At 36.2% G+C, this 18949-nt stretch overlaps 1 protein-coding gene across 4 annotated transcripts in view; it reads left to right on the forward strand.

Annotated features, from left to right (window-relative positions):
- The window catches only part of LOC134751533 (voltage-dependent calcium channel type D subunit alpha-1-like), an 88487-nt gene that overhangs the window by 45377 nt on the left and 24161 nt on the right, over positions 1 to 18949 (forward strand). For 3 of the 4 annotated variants that reach the window (XM_063686972.1, XM_063686973.1, XM_063686975.1), the window contains exons 6-27: positions 280 to 429; positions 763 to 974; positions 1462 to 1565; positions 2071 to 2243; positions 3196 to 3296; positions 4017 to 4132; positions 4922 to 5024; positions 5842 to 5993; positions 6333 to 6546; positions 7162 to 7282; positions 7566 to 7648; positions 7847 to 7956; positions 8276 to 8308; positions 9159 to 9280; positions 10130 to 10274; positions 10754 to 10889; positions 11434 to 11597; positions 12756 to 12840; positions 14878 to 14985; positions 17159 to 17211; positions 17918 to 18055; positions 18478 to 18592. In XM_063686972.1, coding sequence (XP_063543042.1) covers positions 280 to 429; positions 763 to 974; positions 1462 to 1565; positions 2071 to 2243; positions 3196 to 3296; positions 4017 to 4132; positions 4922 to 5024; positions 5842 to 5993; positions 6333 to 6546; positions 7162 to 7282; positions 7566 to 7648; positions 7847 to 7956; positions 8276 to 8308; positions 9159 to 9280; positions 10130 to 10274; positions 10754 to 10889; positions 11434 to 11597; positions 12756 to 12840; positions 14878 to 14985; positions 17159 to 17211; positions 17918 to 18055; positions 18478 to 18592 — 2738 coding nt within the window. The remainder of the gene's footprint in view (positions 1 to 279; positions 430 to 762; positions 975 to 1461; positions 1566 to 2070; positions 2244 to 3195; positions 3297 to 4016; positions 4133 to 4921; positions 5025 to 5841; positions 5994 to 6332; positions 6547 to 7161; positions 7283 to 7565; positions 7649 to 7846; positions 7957 to 8275; positions 8309 to 9158; positions 9281 to 10129; positions 10275 to 10753; positions 10890 to 11433; positions 11598 to 12755; positions 12841 to 14877; positions 14986 to 17158; positions 17212 to 17917; positions 18056 to 18477; positions 18593 to 18949) is intronic. The other variant, XM_063686974.1, reaches the window with a different exon arrangement.

Genomic DNA, 18949 nt, shown 5'->3' on the forward strand with positions numbered 1-18949 from the left:
ACGGTGCAGCCCTACCCAACCCGTCTACCTCTAACCTGTAATAGCGTCGTTTTCTTGTCGTTGCTCATTTCTGTTTTTTTATAATTTTACATTTTTGATTAGCGTAATGTGGAAAAGACTGTCTATCGGGTAAGACTTTCTACAAGCTCTTTCGTCGCTTCTAACTCTTGCAATTGTACACATACTCCACTTATAGAAGATACAGACCTTCTTCTGTCAGAAGGAGCAAAGCTCTTCCTTTTTGACTGTGTCTGATCAAAGTAACTATGTCTTTTCCAGGTCTCCAGATCGTGCTCAACTCAATCCTGAAGGCCATGATACCGCTGTGCCACATCGCGTTCCTGGTGCTATTTGTCATCATCATCTACGCCATCATAGGCCTCGAGCTGTTCTCTGGAGTCATGCATAACATATGTCATAAGAATGAGAGTAAGTGGAATTCTGGCCCCTTTTCACCACGCTGACAATAGGCTACATGCATGAAAAATATATTTTGTGTACGCATGCAATTCAGCTTTCCAATGCATACGCGTCTTCACACTAGGGAGCGATTTCTCTTATATTAAATGCGGTTCTATGCGATTCCACCTTAATACTCATCGAGACAATTCAAACAAACAGACAACGGCCATCTTCTGTCTCCATCATCAGATCAGCTCCATGTCATCATAATATTGCATGGTCATCCGATTTATATATGTATGCAAAATATCAGCTCTTGGAAGCAAAATTTGACCCACAGCAACATAAATTGTCTTTCAGGTGGTAAATTGATAATGGGCGATGAAGAAAGACCATGCAGCACTGAGTTCAACGTTGGTCACAACTGCGAACCCGACGAAGTATGTACACCAGGGTCCCCAGCCTGGCCAGGCCCGAACGACGGTATCACCAACTTTGACAATATTGGCTACGCTATGCTCACGGTATTCCAGTGTATCACACTTGAGGGATGGACTGACATTATGTATTGGGTAAGTGTTTTTAATAGTCAAAGCCGGCAGCTAAAGTCACGAATGATATTTGAAATAAAATTTCCCGTCTTGGGAGAAAAATTCTCGGAAGAAAAGTGCCCACAAGCAGTGATTTCGAATGTTGCCCAAGGCAATGAACATTTTTAACTTTTCCTTTACTTCGAAAAGTTTAGAGCCTCTCAAAACGCTGGCACAAGTAAGTCTTCTGACAATTCAGTATTTCATTTGAAATTCCGTCATAATTTTAATCTTTATTTTCCTTTTTCTGCATTGAGTTAATACCTGACTATATAGTCAGACCAACCTCTGCACCGACTTAGCAAAACGTATATTCACACTGCCACACTTTGTCGTTGGAAAGTTTGTGCAGAGTTAGCGTAGATGGAATCTGTATATTATTATTTTAATAATTAAAATAACGTATTATAACTACAGACGTAGAGAAATGGCTAGCGAATGATAAATATTTTTTTCTATTTAATTTCAGATATCAGATGTCAAGGGTTCTTCCTGGCCTTGGATCTACTTCGTCTCTCTGGTCATCTTTGGGAACTTTTTCGTCATGAACCTAATTCTTGGTGTGTTATCCGGGTAAGTTACGAAATTTACATAGGTATTGCTACATTATATCTGGCTTAAAGAAGTTTGTCTTAACTTCGTCTTTGTTATTCTTAATAATATGTTTCTCACTTGATGGTCTCATCGGGAAATCAGCGCTGAAAGTCGCCAGGAATATGCTGAGATGAGGCATTTCGTGGCATTTTCTTCTTTCTACGTTTTGGTTTTATGTTAATTGTCTCGTTTGTGTATTGACGAATAAAAATATTTTAATAAGTAAGTATTTCTACATTTTCGTATCCATTATTTTTTAAGACTTAAGTTAGGGATTATTGTTAAGTTAAGTAACTTAAGTTAGGGATTTTAAAATAATAATTTGCTCAAATGCCTAAAAAAATATTAATTTTACACATACAGTCTGGCAAACAAATATTGTCAGTAGAATAATACGCGAAATTCAAAATTCGTATGGAAGGTCGAACCTTCGCGCTTATATTATTTAAATATTTCACTTTCTTTACCTCATTTTTTCTTCCAGAGAATTCTCAAAAGCGAGTAACAAGGCGAAGAATCGTGGAGACTTCCAAAAGTCACGAGAAAGAAAAGAGTTTGAGGAAGACATGAAGGGATATCTCAACTGGATCACCGTAGCTGAGACCCTGGACCTTGAAAACGAGCCCAAGCAGGAGAATGAAGGAGAAGATTCGCAGGGTCAGTATGATTTAAATTGTATGTATGTATGTATAAACTTTTTATTGTACAAAACACAGAACACAAATATGGCACAGAATTGGCAGTACAAAGGCGAACTTATCCCTTTAAGGAATTTCTTCCAGTTAACCTTGTCAATTGTCGTGTCGTTGTCGTACTAACTATAAAATAAAATAAAAGTTTATTTCAGTACATTGATCCATAACGTTGTTAGCATAAAAATCTTAACAAGTGCGAGTCGGACTCGCCCACCGAGTCTGTCTGTCTGTCACCAGGCTGTATCTCATGAACCGTGATAGCCAGACAGTTGAAATTTCACAGATAATGTATTTCTGTTGCCGCTAGAACAACAAATACTAAAAAGTACGGATCCCTCGGTGGGCGAATCCGACTCGCACTTGGCCGGTTTTTAATTAATTATCTGCGCTGTCTGAATAAATGTTTGTCATCACATAGTATACACAAGTAGTTATAGACAGGAAACCAAGTGACCAGGGGTAAGAGAAAGACATATTCATGTATTCACAGTTTCTTGTATGGTAGCATAATCCTTATTCTCTTACTCTTATAAATATCGTATTTCGCCATCGCCTCCTTGCTATGATGCCAACACCACCATGTAAAAAATGCACGGTCGATGATAAAGACAAAGCATGGCACTATTTTCTCTTTCCTCTCATAGGATTCGCAATAGGACGATATTAAAGAGTGTCAGGCCCTTGTTTGTCATGTATTTTATATAGTGAGATTTCGGAGGAGTTACGCTCTTTAGTTAGTTGCGCTCTGGCTGGAATGAACTCTCTGCCGATATTTTCTAAAGCATGGACTTGTTCAAAAAAGGGAGTCAATTGCTGAAATTACACCCTCCTACGTTTCGATATGAAATTACACAAGTGTACTCGTAATAGTGGAAGTTGCCCCAAAGATAAATTTATTTTTATATTTGTTGCAGGTAACAATTACGAGAGAACAAGCAACGAGGGATCTCAAACAAACGTGGACACAACAGAAAACACAGGCACCTGCAAAGTTTACTTCAAAAGATTCGATAAGGTATGTACAGTTGTACACCACTGCCACAGAAAGTAGAAAGAACTAGGAAAAAGAAGGCCAACCAGCAAACCCCAACAAAATGTGGACCTGTAGACCTGAGCGCCTACTTCAACCATCGCAAAATCTAAAATTGTTATCGGTCTCTCTGGTTCTTGCATATTCGAGTGATAGAGAGGCAGATAACGATTTTCAGAAATCATCGCATTTATTCGTGACACACTATAACATACAAAAGTATAAAAACAACAAAGAAATATAAACATTATCGTTATCGATCTATTGTCGTGTTATCGGTCTCTCTTTCTTTCTTTCGGTTTTTCGGTGATGGCGGTAATGATATGCACAAGTTGCGAAAAATTTCCATAGTTAAAAAAGTTTTATAAAATCTCAGGAAAATTTTAAATTCTGACTTGAAAAATTTTGTTTTCCATATAAAAATAATATAAACCTTTAGGTACATAATTTTGAAAATCATATTTCCCATAAACTGAATCGAACATTTTTTACATAGAATAGAATGATAGCAACCTAAGTAGGTGCAATAAAATTGTAAATAAAAACTGCTGTCTCCCCAACAAACTGCATAAGCAGTTTGGCGAGTACAAAATAATAAAAATAAAAAATAAACATGAAAAACACAGGACTACAGCCAGATACCCAAAAACGAGTGCATTTTCCCCCAAGTTGCTACGGATTAGCTTATGATATTTTTTATTGCAGGTGAACCGCCGTATGCGTAGGGCTTGCCGACGAGCTGTCAAATCTCAGGGTTTCTACTGGGCCATAATCGTACTTGTGTTTTTAAACACAATGGTGTTGGCAACTGAACATTACAAGTAAGTGATTTAATTTTAATAACAAAAGATTTTATAGTCAAAATTAGTATTTAGCTTAATAATTATTCCACGATAATGTTGTGTACAATTGTAATCGTAATGTAAGTAATGTGTAAGTTGCTTATGTAAGAAATATTTTACAATGTTGTTTGCCTGCATTATGTTATTGTACCTATCAAAATAAAATAAAATAAAATAAATAAAATAAGGGACCATCCACCGCCGACTGGACAGAAACGGCTTTGGACAGAGTAGCATGGCGTTCTTTGGTGTCGGAGGTCAAGATACACTTCGGGTCGTCGCGCCACACCAGTAAGTAAGTAGTAAGGAAGACCATCTTCAAGCTTTTGCGTTTGCATTTGTACACATATTCTAAAATTACTAAGCAATAAATAAAAATGATGATGATATCCGCAGTAGAACTAGGGTCACCGACATATCTCGCAGAATTGCAAACCTTAAGTGGCAGTGGGCGGGGCACATTGCTCGCAGAACTGATGGCCGGTGGGGCCGGAAGGTTCTGGAGTGGCGTCCGCGTACCGGAAGACGAACTGCCGGTAGGCCTCCAACGAGATGGAGCGACGACCTGGTGAAGGTCGCGGGAATTCGGTGGATGCGAGCGGCACAGGATCGGTCGGAGTGGCGAGCCTTGGGGGAGGCCTATGTCCAGCAGTGGACGTCTATCGGCTGACCTGATGATGATGATGATGAAATGAAATAAAAATATGCACATTTTTGCGGGTGCATATTGTGTGTTAAAAATTTGATAGTCATGTTTTTTATTTTCAGACAACCGACATGGCTCGACACGTTTCAGACTTGTGCGAACTACGTGTTCGTTGTGCTCTTCACTATGGAGATGTTGATCAAAATGTATGCCCTTGGCATTCAAGTGAGTATTGTAAAATTTGTAAATTGTAAATTCGTAAATTTTTGTTGTCAAGCGGAGCCCTGGCAAAATGCCAGGATAATGCGAGGAAGATGATGTTAATTTTCACATCACCAATTCAAAACAGAGGGCTTTTTCTTCGCTGCTAGGAGGGATCAAAGTGGCACTTTTCTTCTCTGCTAGGAGGGATCAAAGTAACACTTTTCTGTTCTAGGACACTATTTTTACATTTTTTGCACATTATTTTTTTAGCTTAAATAATATTTTTAAACATCATAATTACTCATAGGTGATGTGAAAAGCAGTATGTGCCACATGGTAGCAAAATTATTCCCATCTTGGGCGTAGCACACTTGAATCCCTCACTACGCTCAGGATTCTACTTTAGAATCCCTCGCTACTCTCGGGATTCTATTATAGAATCCTTCGCTTCGTTTAGGATTCTTCAATGTACGCCCTCGCCGTAAATATGTCATTTTGCTCCCTTGTGACACAATCTACTATTTTACATCAGTACACTGACTCGAATAACGGCACTTTACGGGCCTAATCGTGCTGCCATCTACCCTTCTCGTACGTTTTCTTGTGCATAGTAGGTTCTGTCTGCCATCTTGTGGGCTACATTGGAAGCATAAACTTCACAACACATAAACATAAACATTGGTATACAATTTTTATAATATCCCAAACTGAATCGTATTCAGCTCAAATGTCTCCATGATTCCTGCTACGTTACCCTGCTCGCAATGGAGATATGCTTAAATAAATAAATATTATGGGACAATCACGCACAAATTGATAATTATTGTTTCTATTTCAGGGCTACTTCGTTTCTCTCTTCAACCGTTTCGACTGCTTCGTCATGATATGTTCGGTCTTGGAGCTGGTGCTTACAGCGACGGAAACCATCCCTCAACTCGGCATCTCTGTATTACGCTGCGTCCGGCTGCTCAGAGTTTTTAAAGTTACAAAGTAAGTGAAATATCTACTATCCCCCATTTAACGCTTTCCCCGTTCCCCTCTGAATGAACCAAGGATCCGCTTGTTATATCTTAACATGTTTAACGCTGGGCAAAGACCTCCCCCTCTTTTTCCACTCTTCGCGGCTTGTTGCTAACTTTGTGAGTGCAAATTATCGCGCCATCGCCGACGAGGTTTGCCAGATCTTCGGTTTGACTGGGGCTCCCACTCCGTGCTTATTTTGGCCCACAAATCAGCCAGCCCTGTCCCACTTCAAAAATTCATTGATACTGCCAGTCTGCTTTTATTTTTGGTTGTAATTTTATTTATATTTATTTCTAATATTTTCAGGTACTGGCGTTCTCTTTCTAACCTCGTGACCTCTCTCCTCAACTCCATCCAGTCCATCTTCTCCCTCCTTCTGCTGCTGTTCTTGTTCATTATGATCTTCGCGCTGCTCGGCATGCAAGTGTTCGGGGGGAGGTTCGAGAGTTATGCTCCTGAGGAACCGAAGGAGAGGCATAACTTTGATACATTCTGGCAAGCTGTGTTGACGATGTTCCAGGTATGAATTTTTAAAGAAGAATTGAACAATTCGTCTACGCGGAACCACAATAAATCATTTTCTATTTATAATTCCTATAACATAAACCTAACCTCACTTTGATGTACCGTCGGAAATTATCCAAGATTGCGAATTTTTCACATGGAAAATATTCCGAAACTTTTCGGATTTTTGTAGAATGGAATTGCCCATTTCCAGAAAGAAAGTTTACTTTATTTCCTGTGAATTTATCCTGAAATTTCCGAGAACTTTTCCAACTTTTTGGAAATTTTCCGCAACTTGTACATCTGTACTTACCTTTGATCCTAATAATCAATTCACAAGTTAAATCCAATTAAAATATTTAGATCAGTACGGTTTCACTCACTATTATTTTTAGTCGCTTTTGGCAACACGTTTTGGATTGGTCGGGAATCCTTCCTCAGGCATGAGTGTCTGCGGCGGCTGTACTCGTGCACTTCGTGTGAAGAATCCGAAACATGTCGCCAAAAGCGACTAAAAATAAGTGAAACCGTACTGATCGTATGCACTGTACTAATTTCGATTAAATCCAATGAATACAAAAATTTTGAATGACTCTTCTGGAAAATAGAATGATATCATTTTATTTGACAGATCCTGACTGGTGAAGATTGGAACGTCGTCATGTACGAGGGTATTAAAGCATATGGCGGCGCCGGCTCCTTTGGAATGATCGCATCTATTTATTTCATCATCATCTTTGTCTGCGGTAATTGTATCCTTTTCAAGGGTTACGTTATTATTAGGAGCCTATAATGTCCCACTGCTTGGCAAAGGCCTCCCCCCACTTATTCCAGTCTTCCCGATCCTGTGTTTGGGACGGGTACCGCCGTGGCCGGGTGGTCTAGTGGTTAGGACGTTAGCCGCGTAAGCCGAAGACGCGGGTTCGATTCCCGCCTCGGCCACCGGTGGACTTGGTCACTTTTTCTTTAGTGTATGTTATCTATTTCAGATGTTGTTGTTATTGTTATCTTTGGGGTTTTCTTAACAAATATCAGATATCCTGCTGAACGTGTTCTTGGCTATCGCCGTCGATAATCTTGGAGATGACGATGATGAAGAAGTCGAGAAAGAGCCAGAGGTAAATTTTGTTATTACATTGTGAGTATGTTTTTTAACGTTAATGTTAGGTAAAGTTATTTAACTACTTCTTACTAATAAACCTACTAGTAACATTATATTTAATAAAATATATTTAATCATAATCTTAACAAAACTATGTTCAGAATTTAAATAATTTGAAATTGATTTTAAACAAACCAGTAAATTTTAATTGTAGGGAGCAGAAGAAAATCCCGAGGCAGGTAATCCGCAACTTGATGAAGATACAGAAAGAGGAGAGACAGACGATGAATATGTAAACGAAGAAGAAATATATTCAGATGAGGGGTAAGTAAAAAATACTTAATACGTAGAACATGCTACATCCTTATTAATTTAAGAACAAGATATTATGTGTGGTGTGTGGAACAGGAATCTTGCACAACGTTGTTTTTACACATTTGCAGTCAGCAAAACTATTAGCATCCCTGCATACAAAATGTATGTAAAAATGTTTGCTGGTATGGATAATAGCCAAAACATTGTTTCTGTCGAAACCACGTTGAAACACCAGGCAGTTTTTAATGATTCCATATACACCGCGGTATACTAGTGATTTGTTCTATTTAGGTTATTTTTCTAACTTAAATTTGCTATTGTCCTTAAGCCGGCTTTACCAGAGGTATAAGAGAATACCAAGGTAAGAATACTTGGACTTACATCATAAAATATTTATTTTCATGTTGTTAATAATTAATAAGTAAATTATGCTGTTCTCCACCTCACAAGTTCAAGACAAAAAAACTTATAACTAATTAATCGAACCTGTAGGCGCATTATGGATGGCTTTATCCACGTGATAAAATAACTGTCACTTTTTAACACCGCGGGATAGAAAGTGACGGACACCGTTTTATCACGCTGTCACGTAGACAAGAATGACCATCATATCCGTGGGTACTACTAACATACAAGAATCGCTTGAGTACTGACAATGTAGATGAGAACAGCCGGACAGACATACAAAAGCATTTTTGCCCAATCTGAAACGGATGCCTCGCTTGTACTTCGCGCTTGCTCGACCAGCTAGAATCCTTACTAATATCATAGAGTAACTTATACTAGAGCGGTACTGTCATAGTAAATTTTGTAACCCCAGTAAATTCACTGCCATCTGTCGACACACTTTAAAACTAAAAATAAATATTTATAAAAATACGATAAAATGTATTTAAATATAGATAAATGTTTTTTTTTATTTGCATTAATTATTTTTATGATTTTGACCCATGTTCTTTCACTGATATGCGTTAAAATTGTTAAATAACAAACGAAACCGTCAACGCCATACGACAGTTGGCCAAAGCTAGTAGCGCCCTCTGAATGAGAATCAAATTTTCTTGATTTTCGAGGCACGTTTTTTCCTTAGACTGTATCCATCTATTACGGAGTTATATCTATCTTTGCTAATATCCTAATATTATAAATGCGAAAGACATTAAGACTAAAGTGAAAATAACTACTGATATTCCAATTTATTACAATTGCAGATCAGACCACGAGTATGAAGAAACGGGATCGGAAGAAGAGGTGAATGAGCAAGAGGCAGAAGAGAGGGGAGAAGCGAATACCGTTCTAGTCACTACGGAAAATCAACAGATCAATCAAAACGGTATTTTACAACCTTTAAATAAAGCAAATTTTATGACTCACTTTAGTCACTCTCGCGACACCTTTCGGATCTTAAGGGGCCCACTGGCTATCATTCCGCCGGACGATATCGGCCTGTCAGTTGTTCGGAACTGTCAAATTTTTGTTTAAAAAAAAAAAGAAGGAACGTGATCACTTTTGAGCCTCACAGAGCGGCCGTTTGAATGTACCAAGACTACCAAGACGTAAGGTTAGCGGACTGGAAAATAGGAAAGGCTGTATTCAGGAGATATGGTGACGACTGGTCTGGCCTAGTGTGTAGTGACCCTGCCTATGAAGCCGATGGTCCTGGGTTCGAATCCCGGTAAGGGCATTTATTTGTGTGATGAACACTGATATTTGTTCTCGCGTCATGGGTGTTTTAAGTATTTGTGTATATTATATATACTACCTATCGTTGTCTGACCTACAACACAAGCCTTCTAGAGCTTACCGTGGGGCTTAGTCAATTTGCGTAAGAATGTCCTCTAATATTTATTATAAATAATTTAAGTAATGACGTATTATTTCTGAATTTAATACTTTTAATGACACTTGTCATTTCGATTTTGGTCGCAGTTCGCACTGTTGATATTTGAGAAGCTATCTTGTACATTGTAGATATTAGTCCTGAGTAAGGGCCATCCACACTAGCGTCGTCGTCTAGTCAGCGCTATGGAAAATGGCGTCGATACGCAGTTGCGCCAACGTTGCGTCGAGCAGCAGTCATAGAGCTTACTAGACGACGACGCTCGGGAGACGCTAGTGTGGGTGGCTCGAAGAGTTCGCATTGTTCACCCGCCATGTACTTTTAATGTTGCTTTCTGGACAGGGGATATCAAGAAAGAGCCGTCACCGCTAAAACGTCAACCCACGGCGTCCGCCCGCCCGCGCCGCCTCTCCGAAGTGGAAGTGAAGGACGAAGAAAAACCCATACCTGACGGCACCAGCTTCTTCTTCTTTTCTAAGACCAACCCGTAAGTTTTCGGTTGCAAAAAAGTTATTTCAACCCATTAATTCTGAAAAAGTTTAGATGCCACAACCCTTTATAGGGCACACTTGTATCCTTTATATATATAATATTTTTTATATATTTTTCTTATGCAAAAGTTATAGCACTTCAAGGAGGCGATGATGCTTGAATCGTGTATTTTTGGTTTTTGGTAACGGAATGCAAATGAAAATCTTGGGATACTTTTTTATCCTATCAGTATCGAAAGACTTCGTGAATCTCGTGATTCTGAGTAGACAAAAAATCCCAAATCTAGAAAAAAGCGTACATCAACTTTAAATAAAATGCCTAAAGTGCCTCCTTTACTATGTAGACTTCAACGGATGAAGTAAACCTAATAATAATATAATAATAAATATTCTTTATTTGCTTAAAATATGGTACAATGAGAATAAGTGTTGGAATAATTAATAGTTTTTGTTTAATGATCATTTTGCTCAACAGCTTCCGAGTGATGTGCTTCAACATCCAGAACAACTCTGTGTTCAAAAACATCATCCTGGTTTGCATCCTGATCTCCTCACTGATGTTAGCTTTGGAAGAACCAGTGCCAAAACTAGAAAATAGACCCACCGCAGAAGTGAGTTCCTTCGCTTTAGGTACCCGTAGGGTGATATCATCATTCCCTTGCCCCTGTCTCATCACTTGGCATCCCAGCATGTTATTTTCTTCCATACCTCTCTGTCGTTCATCAACTTATCAATCATCATTCACCTGCTTTCTTTTTATATCATTTCTCACACGGTCTAATCACCTTTTCCTTGGATTTTCTTTCCGCTTCCATATTCATTCCAGGTCACCACACATAGGTGCATTTTACCTGTAGAACTGCTATGATTTGGTAACAATTAGAATTATATTTCTCTATCTTTAATAACTTGATAAGGTAACTTTAGAGTAAAAACCGGACTTGCCAATGATCAATTTCTTGTCGGACTATAATATGTTCGTTTTTTTTAAATATTTCTTAGCATATGTTAAAAAGTTCTTAAAAACCTATGTTAAACTCACTTTACGCGCTTGTTTATTACAAATAAAAATTAATTAATTAATTCATTCATTCATTCAATGCATGGAGCTTGACAATGCTACTACTAAACTGACTTACGTTTATTACTTTTCAGGCTTTAAAGAAGGTGGACTATTTCTTCACGGCCGTATTCACCTTGGAACTTTGCCTGAAGCTGATCACCTACGGGTTCCTGTTCCATAAGGACGCTTTCTGCAGATCCGCCTTTAACCTCCTAGATCTACTGGTGGTTGTTGTGTCATTAGTTTCCATTGTTGGGTAAGTTAACCTTCTTGATCTACTGGTTGTTGTGTCCTTAGTATCCTTAATAGTATTGTTGGGTAAGTTTTCTCTACAATTTTTTGCTAATTCTTCTTCATAGCCCGAGGGCTTCGCGGGCGAAAACGTACCAGTTTATGAAATTTCGACTCAAGTGTTATCGATATGGATTATATGGATAGCAAGCAATGTGTGAAATAGTGTAAATCATAATAACAAATGTGACTCCTCCTTAAAGTAAACATTATTAATAAAGAGTGCTAGTTCTTTCATTAAATCATTATACCTTTATGAAACCTCTTTGATTTATTCTTATTGCAACTGCAAATATTTGACATTGACTCTTCGACAGTCATTCCAAACAAAAAAAAAGTTACATTGAATAATAATTCAGTTGATTTTATTAATTAAACGATTTAAGTGTTGAAAATGTACCTTACTACGTAAGATAGTACGTCTTACGTCATACTTTTTTCAACATCGACTATACCTATACCTCAGTTTCACTTTTTTGAAGTAAAACTTCTTTAGTCGCGACTAGAGCGTAACTCAGATCTTTTTTTCTGACGGAAGTAACGCTCAGTAGCGACACACGCACAATAGGACACACGTCAAAGTGCCAACATAGCGATAAACGTCAAAGAAGTTTTACTTCAATCGCGCGTAAAGATTACACGCACACACTTTTTTTTTCCTCTGGCTGTTACTGCCTGCAATTTTGCACAGGGTGAATTTCACCAGTCGGTGTCGACTTTCACACGTGAGGAGAATGTTCGGTAACACTCCTCGCACTTTTTAAACGTCAAACTAAATTGTACCCGTCAAACCCGTTGAATTACTTAAGAAATAATAATAACTCAGTTGTCAAACGGGGGTATGCTCATAATTTTCTTGATTGTATACTACAATAATTAAGTTACAATTAATGAGCGATGTGGGGTGGGTTGTTCGACTAGTTTTTATGGGTTAGTTTAGGTTTAGTATTAGTTAAGTTTATTTTGGTTATTTTTAAGTAATAAGTATTTTTATTGATGGTATTTCTTTGTTGTATTGTGTTGTAAATTAATTAATTAATAAAATTGTCATATAACCTAAAAAAAAAGTTTAATTAATAATTGTTAATTAGGTATTAAATTGATTTTTTTTTTATTGTTACAGATCTCAATTCGGTTTTATAAAGATTTTAAGAGTATTCAGGGTGTTAAGGCCACTGAGAGCTATCAACAGAGCCAAGGGCTTAAAGGTCAGTATTTTCTATTAGTTATTATTTAGACAATCCTACGGATTAGGGTGGTACAAAAAAGAAACAAAAAAACCAGACAAGTGCGAGTCGGACTCACCCACCGCAGGTTTCGTACTTTTTAGTATTTGTTGTTATAGCGGCAACAGAAATCCATCATCTGTGAAAATTTCAACTGTCTAGCTATCACGGTTCATGAGATACAGCCTGGTGACAGACATACATACAGACGGACAGAGAGGTCTTAGAAATAGGGTTCCGTTTTTACCCTTTGGGTGCGGAACCCTAAGAAATACAGTTTAGAAATGGAAAATTTTGATAACTTTACAAATATATGAGTTTCTGAAATTTTAAGTGGAAATTTCGCAATTTTGGAAACTGTAGGTCATTTCATTATAAAGCCTATATATACTATGTTATATTATTATTATTAACGGTGACTGCGTACCATCGGGCGGGCCGTATGCTTGTTTGTCACCGATGTGGTATAAAAAAAGCGTTATTTTAAAATTAAGTAATTACAATTATACTTTTTTTATGGTTACATTCGTTTTTTATCACTACCTAATCATGTTTTTTAAATCTGTATTTTTCTATACCGTCAACTGGGGTGAATAGGGATGGCAGGGGTTAAGAGGCACAAAACTTAAAAGGTGATTTACCTAACAATTTCTTAAAAAATACCCACACAAATTGTATCATACAAAACCTACGATTATTTTCAATCGAATAATACAATTTGTGTGGGTATTTTTTAAGAAATTCTCTCTAAATCACATTTTAACTTTCGTCCCTATTCACCCCAGCCATCCCTATTCACCCCGGTTGATGGTTTTTCTCATCATCGTTTAGTCAACAGCTACCCGTGTTGAAAAAGGTGGCAGAAAGATGACACTGTCAATTCAAGTTAAAGAATCTGTTAATAAAAAATATGCTAAATCATTATATTTTGAAGTACCTTTGAAGTACCTTCACTAGAAAATGTATAGTATATAACTGTATGATTTTTATTTAAATCAGGACAAAGGGATTTTATATAAAGTGTATTGGGGTAAATTAGAAAACGAGGTAATTTTGAAAATAACAATTATCTATGAAATAAAATTATATCGCGTATATTGAATGTATAATACATCCCGAAGTTTCGAACCCTTTACAGTGTTCGTGGTCAACGGGTGAATGAGGGAAAACTACAATGTTGTGCACATACAAAAATAATGAACCATCTTATCTTATCTTATAATTTCGGGGGCCCTTACGGATACACTTCGACCCATAGGGATCTTTTGTGCAGTTACCCCCTAGGAAAGATCCGTCCGCTACTCAAGAGCTTTCCCCACCATCTCTATATGCCAGATGATGGACCTTATGGGTAGCGTTTTGAATTCCTTTGGTTCCAGATAGCCTGTTCCAAAGTCCTTCATTCTTTGTCTGGCGAACCAATAATGAACCATAATAAATTATAAACTTTAAGGCTGCTTATACATGCAAATACGGTTCATAAGGCTATACGTTACAACTATTGCACATTCTAGTTTTTCCTGTCACCCGTTAACCACGAACGTTGTAAAGGGTTCGAAACGTCGGGGTGTATTATAAATTCAATATACGCGATATAATCCGATTTCATAGTTTTATTTCATGAGTAACTATCGCGGTAACCGAAGACAATATTAACTATTATGTACTAAACTGGAAGCACATTCTAATGTAGTAACTGTAAGCGAAAAGTTCTTGGTAAGCGTTGCGGTAGTGTGAGTGTTGGCCAAAGTATGAAAAGCTTCTGAATTTATTAGATATGTGATTTTTCAAAATTACCTCGTTTTCCAAGTACTTAATCCTAATGCACTTTATAGATGGAATTTTATATCGGACTTATGTTATTGACTTTATAATTTTGTGGAAATCTGATTTGTTATTTCTGATATGATTTTTAGTAACAGTTGACTTAATCCCTTGGCCCTACACAATTTTTACGTTTCAAAATTTTTGAGAAAAATTTCCGACACGATATATTTTTATATTTGTTTAAATTTCTAGCACGTAGTTCAATGCGTGATCGTTGCCATAAAAACCATCGGCAACATTTTGTTGGTGACAAATCTTCTACAGTTCATGTTTGCCGTCATGGGTGTGCAAATGTTCAAGGTAGGGTAAAATGGTAAACGTATTCACAAAAATATAAAAAAAAAACAATCGCAACATTTTTACGACACCTTTGGGTCCCTACAGACACTAATAAAATTTATTTACGTAATTAATTTACTGCCCCTCAAAAATATGTTTTTTTTTTTACACACAATCACCTGATTTCGTTTTTTTATGTGTGAGGCTTTAATCGTGCCATTTTGGAAATTAGAATACTAACATTTCTTTTTGCTTCGCGTGTGAGTCCAAAAAATTCGCTAACATAAATAGCATGCCATATTCTTTTCATTTTTTCAATCAGCCCAAAGGTGTTGCGTGTATTTTGATTGGAATTTAAGATTTTTTTGGACTCAAAACGAGCTTTTGTGTTTTTTTTTTGCCCAAACCGCCCTACCTTGACATTTACGCTCATTTACTAGGAGAAAGGTACTTGGTTTAACTAAGTGTTTTTGGTCTTTTTAAAGCTTACAAGTCAGATCAGGACGCTGGCAAGTTAAATAAAAAAAAATTAAACGAATGTTTTTTTCGAAACCAAGGACTAACGTGAGCCGTGTATGTAACATTTTGAAATATTTTTGAATTAATCTGTTTTTGATTTTTTATCCAAATGTCAACACCACGACTACACATTGGAACACACGCTGACAATGTTATTAAAAACCCTGTGATTTTGGTAAATTTTATGTTGAATGTACTAATATCTACTCAAACTATACTCTTTCAATGTGTCAATTTCTTGAATTTTTATTGTCGAATGTGGCCCGTTTTTGTTTTGTATGTTGATTGTTGCACTTTTTTGTTAAATGCATCTTGTATTGCATTATGTCTATGTAGTACGTAGTAAAATGTGTCATAGCTTCCATTAGATCTATTGGAAATATTTTTTTAATAAATCACATATTACAATTTATGTTTGCCGTTGTAGGAATTCAGTTGTTTAAGGTAACTTTTATCTTTAATATTTTAACAAAAAGATCTTTATGTCCTTGCTCTATAAATTCCGTAGGCATTTTAATACTTGGTTAGGTATATAATAATTATGATAACACACGGCAGTGACCTTTCAGCTGCCAGGGCATTCCAAAAGTGTCGGGTACGTAACGTTAACATTTCTGATAAAGCTGAGGAGCCGATATTTGGAATGATTTGATAATACTTGAAAACTATAAGTTCAGCGATACAGTAACGGTATACAGTGGAATCCGTTTATTATGACTCCGCTTATACCAACCGCTTACTATGACGTAATTACTATGCGAAGTTTGGTTTTCTTTGTGACAAAGTCGGATAAAATGACTTTGCTTATAGTGACAAATCGCTTACTATGACCTATAAATCCTATTTTCATGTAATTATGATCGGTTATACTGACACGTTCGCTGTTTTTCGTGGCCCTCCCCACGTCTTTCCCTGGGAGGACGTTTGGTGCGCGCGTGGCGTGTTAGTTGTTTTGTTTTAGTTTTGATCCTTCAAGTTGATAATAAAATTGGTACAAGGTTTATAGAACTCATCTGTCACAAAGAAATTTGAGATTCATTTGGAAAAAATAACAGATATAAGAAGTTAATCAACTATGCTTTATATGACATCCGCTTAGTATGACGTGTTTGTCACGTCCCTTCGATGTCATAATAAGCGTATTCTACTGTATAATACAGATTTCTGCAGTATGCGTCACGTAGTCGACATAGTACACCTTTTTGCGGAATTCTCTTAACCCGGTAGTAAAATGCCTATGGATTAAAAAAATGTAGTACGTGTTGTTACTGTTTGGTTTATAGAAACGAGATCATGTGAATGATTACGAATTACTTTTTGATTAAAGACAAAGATGAAATACAAAGAAATACATACTTAAATCGAATTATAATCAATTTAAAAGAAGTAATTAATGAAAAGGGAACTGTTTTTATGGGAAGCTAAAGCGATACCTATTAAAAAGTAATTTAAAAATAATGTTTAATTTGAAGTATTTTATTTATTTAAGTTTTTAGTTTTACTTGTGTATATAGCAAATTTCATAAAATAAAGACATTTTAACGATATGAGTATATTTACATGTGGAACTGTTTGAATTTCTTTGTATTAAATTTTTGTATTTTTTATTAAAGCATGTGCATATTTTATGTGCCAATATATTTCAAACTTATTTTATTTTATTGTATTATTTCAGGGAAAATTCTTCTTTTGTACCGATACCACAAAATTGACAGAAACCGAATGCCAGTAAGTATTGATGCATTTAAATTTAAAATTTATATGACTTCATTATTACTCTCAACAAGTAAATGATATAATTTTGAGCAAGTAGTTGAGGTTGATGATAATGATGATATTTATACACATGACATAAATATACATATATAATGACATTTAAATACAACTACAAGAACTGTAACGTAAACGTATATTTTAAAAATCATTAAACTTGACAATGATCATATTTCTGCTTAATCGATCAATCAATATCACAATAGTTTATTTTAGTTGTAGAACTTTAATAAAATGCTTTATCCCTAATTATTAATTGTATTAACCGTCATCATCAAAAGATAAAAACATAAATTATAAAATTACAACTTACACATTACAATTTAAATGTAATGTTTTAAAGTAAAATGAGCTAACTGAATGTAAATTCCTGCATGTATCAAATATTTATCTGTAACATAAATGTTATAGAATTCTATCTATATATATATAAAAAAAGAATTATAAAATGCTTGATTTTTGTTATCTTGTTATAACTCGCACATTATATTCACTTAATAAATATTATCTTACGTATCAAACAGTCGAGGAAATATAAAATGAAGTGAGCAAATATGATAAATTGATGATTGTAATTATTTTATCTTGTCAAAAGAAGGAAGAACTTTCAGTTGACGTCTTTCAAAAGGATAGATAATACATAATTTACTAAAAATTTTAGGGGCACATATATTATATATAAAAATAACGAGCCTCAGAGGATGGAACGAATATGGAAGGAGAATAAGTGGAACTTTGATGATGTCCTGAACGGGATGCTGACTCTATTCACCGTATCTACATTTGAAGGATGGCCAGGGTAAGAAAAAAATAATTACGTATTCGACCTTTCAAAAGCATCCGACTAGGTACCATATGATGATAGAAATCTTATTTTGATATGAAAATACTCTGGTCTACATACCTGATACTTAAGGCAGTATCCGGTACGTCCCCATATTTTCGCTATAGAACATGAGCAATCGTTTATTAATAAAACCCAGTGTTCTAGTAAAAATCGGAGTGCCGCAGGGTTCTTTTCTAGGCCCATTTATATTCTTGGTGAATGTAATATTTGATTAATCTTGTAAGAAGTTCCATTTGATAATGACATCAATTATTTTCAAAGTTGACCGAAAAACAATTCTAAAAGTGTCCTTGTAAGTTATTTTTATCTAAGAGTCCCATGCTCACGAGGGACATTTTGAGGTTAACCCTGATACGCTTACACGATTATTCCAGTTTACTGTCAGTGTCAATGGACTCACATAAAGAGGACGAGGGACCCATAGAGAATTCGAGACCGCTGGTTGCGTTCTTCTACATTAGCTACATAATTGTCATCGCTTTCTTCATGGTGAGTTATTTTAAGATTTCTACTTTAAAAGGAAGTGAGGCCTCATTCTCACGAGCGCTTTTTCAACGCGCGTTAGAAAAGCGTTTGAATCTGCCCGCACGCTAAATTCGATTTAAAAACCAAGGCTTAAAGTTGAAACTCCAACAGCGCTTGATAAAAAGCGCTACCGCCGTCGTGTGAATAAGTACACATGTTTCCATTTGTGTCATTCAAACGCTTTTTTAACGCGCGTTGAAATAGCGCTCGTGAGAATGAGGCTTTACTCAGGCTTTAGGCATTATGTACAAAAGGTACAAAGTGGATTTTGGAATATGTAAGTTTAATATAAATGAACTAGCAGAGACGAACAAGATTGAC

This window comes from Cydia strobilella, chromosome 22 (genome assembly GCF_947568885.1).
Source record: "Cydia strobilella chromosome 22, ilCydStro3.1, whole genome shotgun sequence".
Taxonomy (NCBI): Eukaryota; Metazoa; Arthropoda; class Insecta; order Lepidoptera; family Tortricidae; genus Cydia; species Cydia strobilella.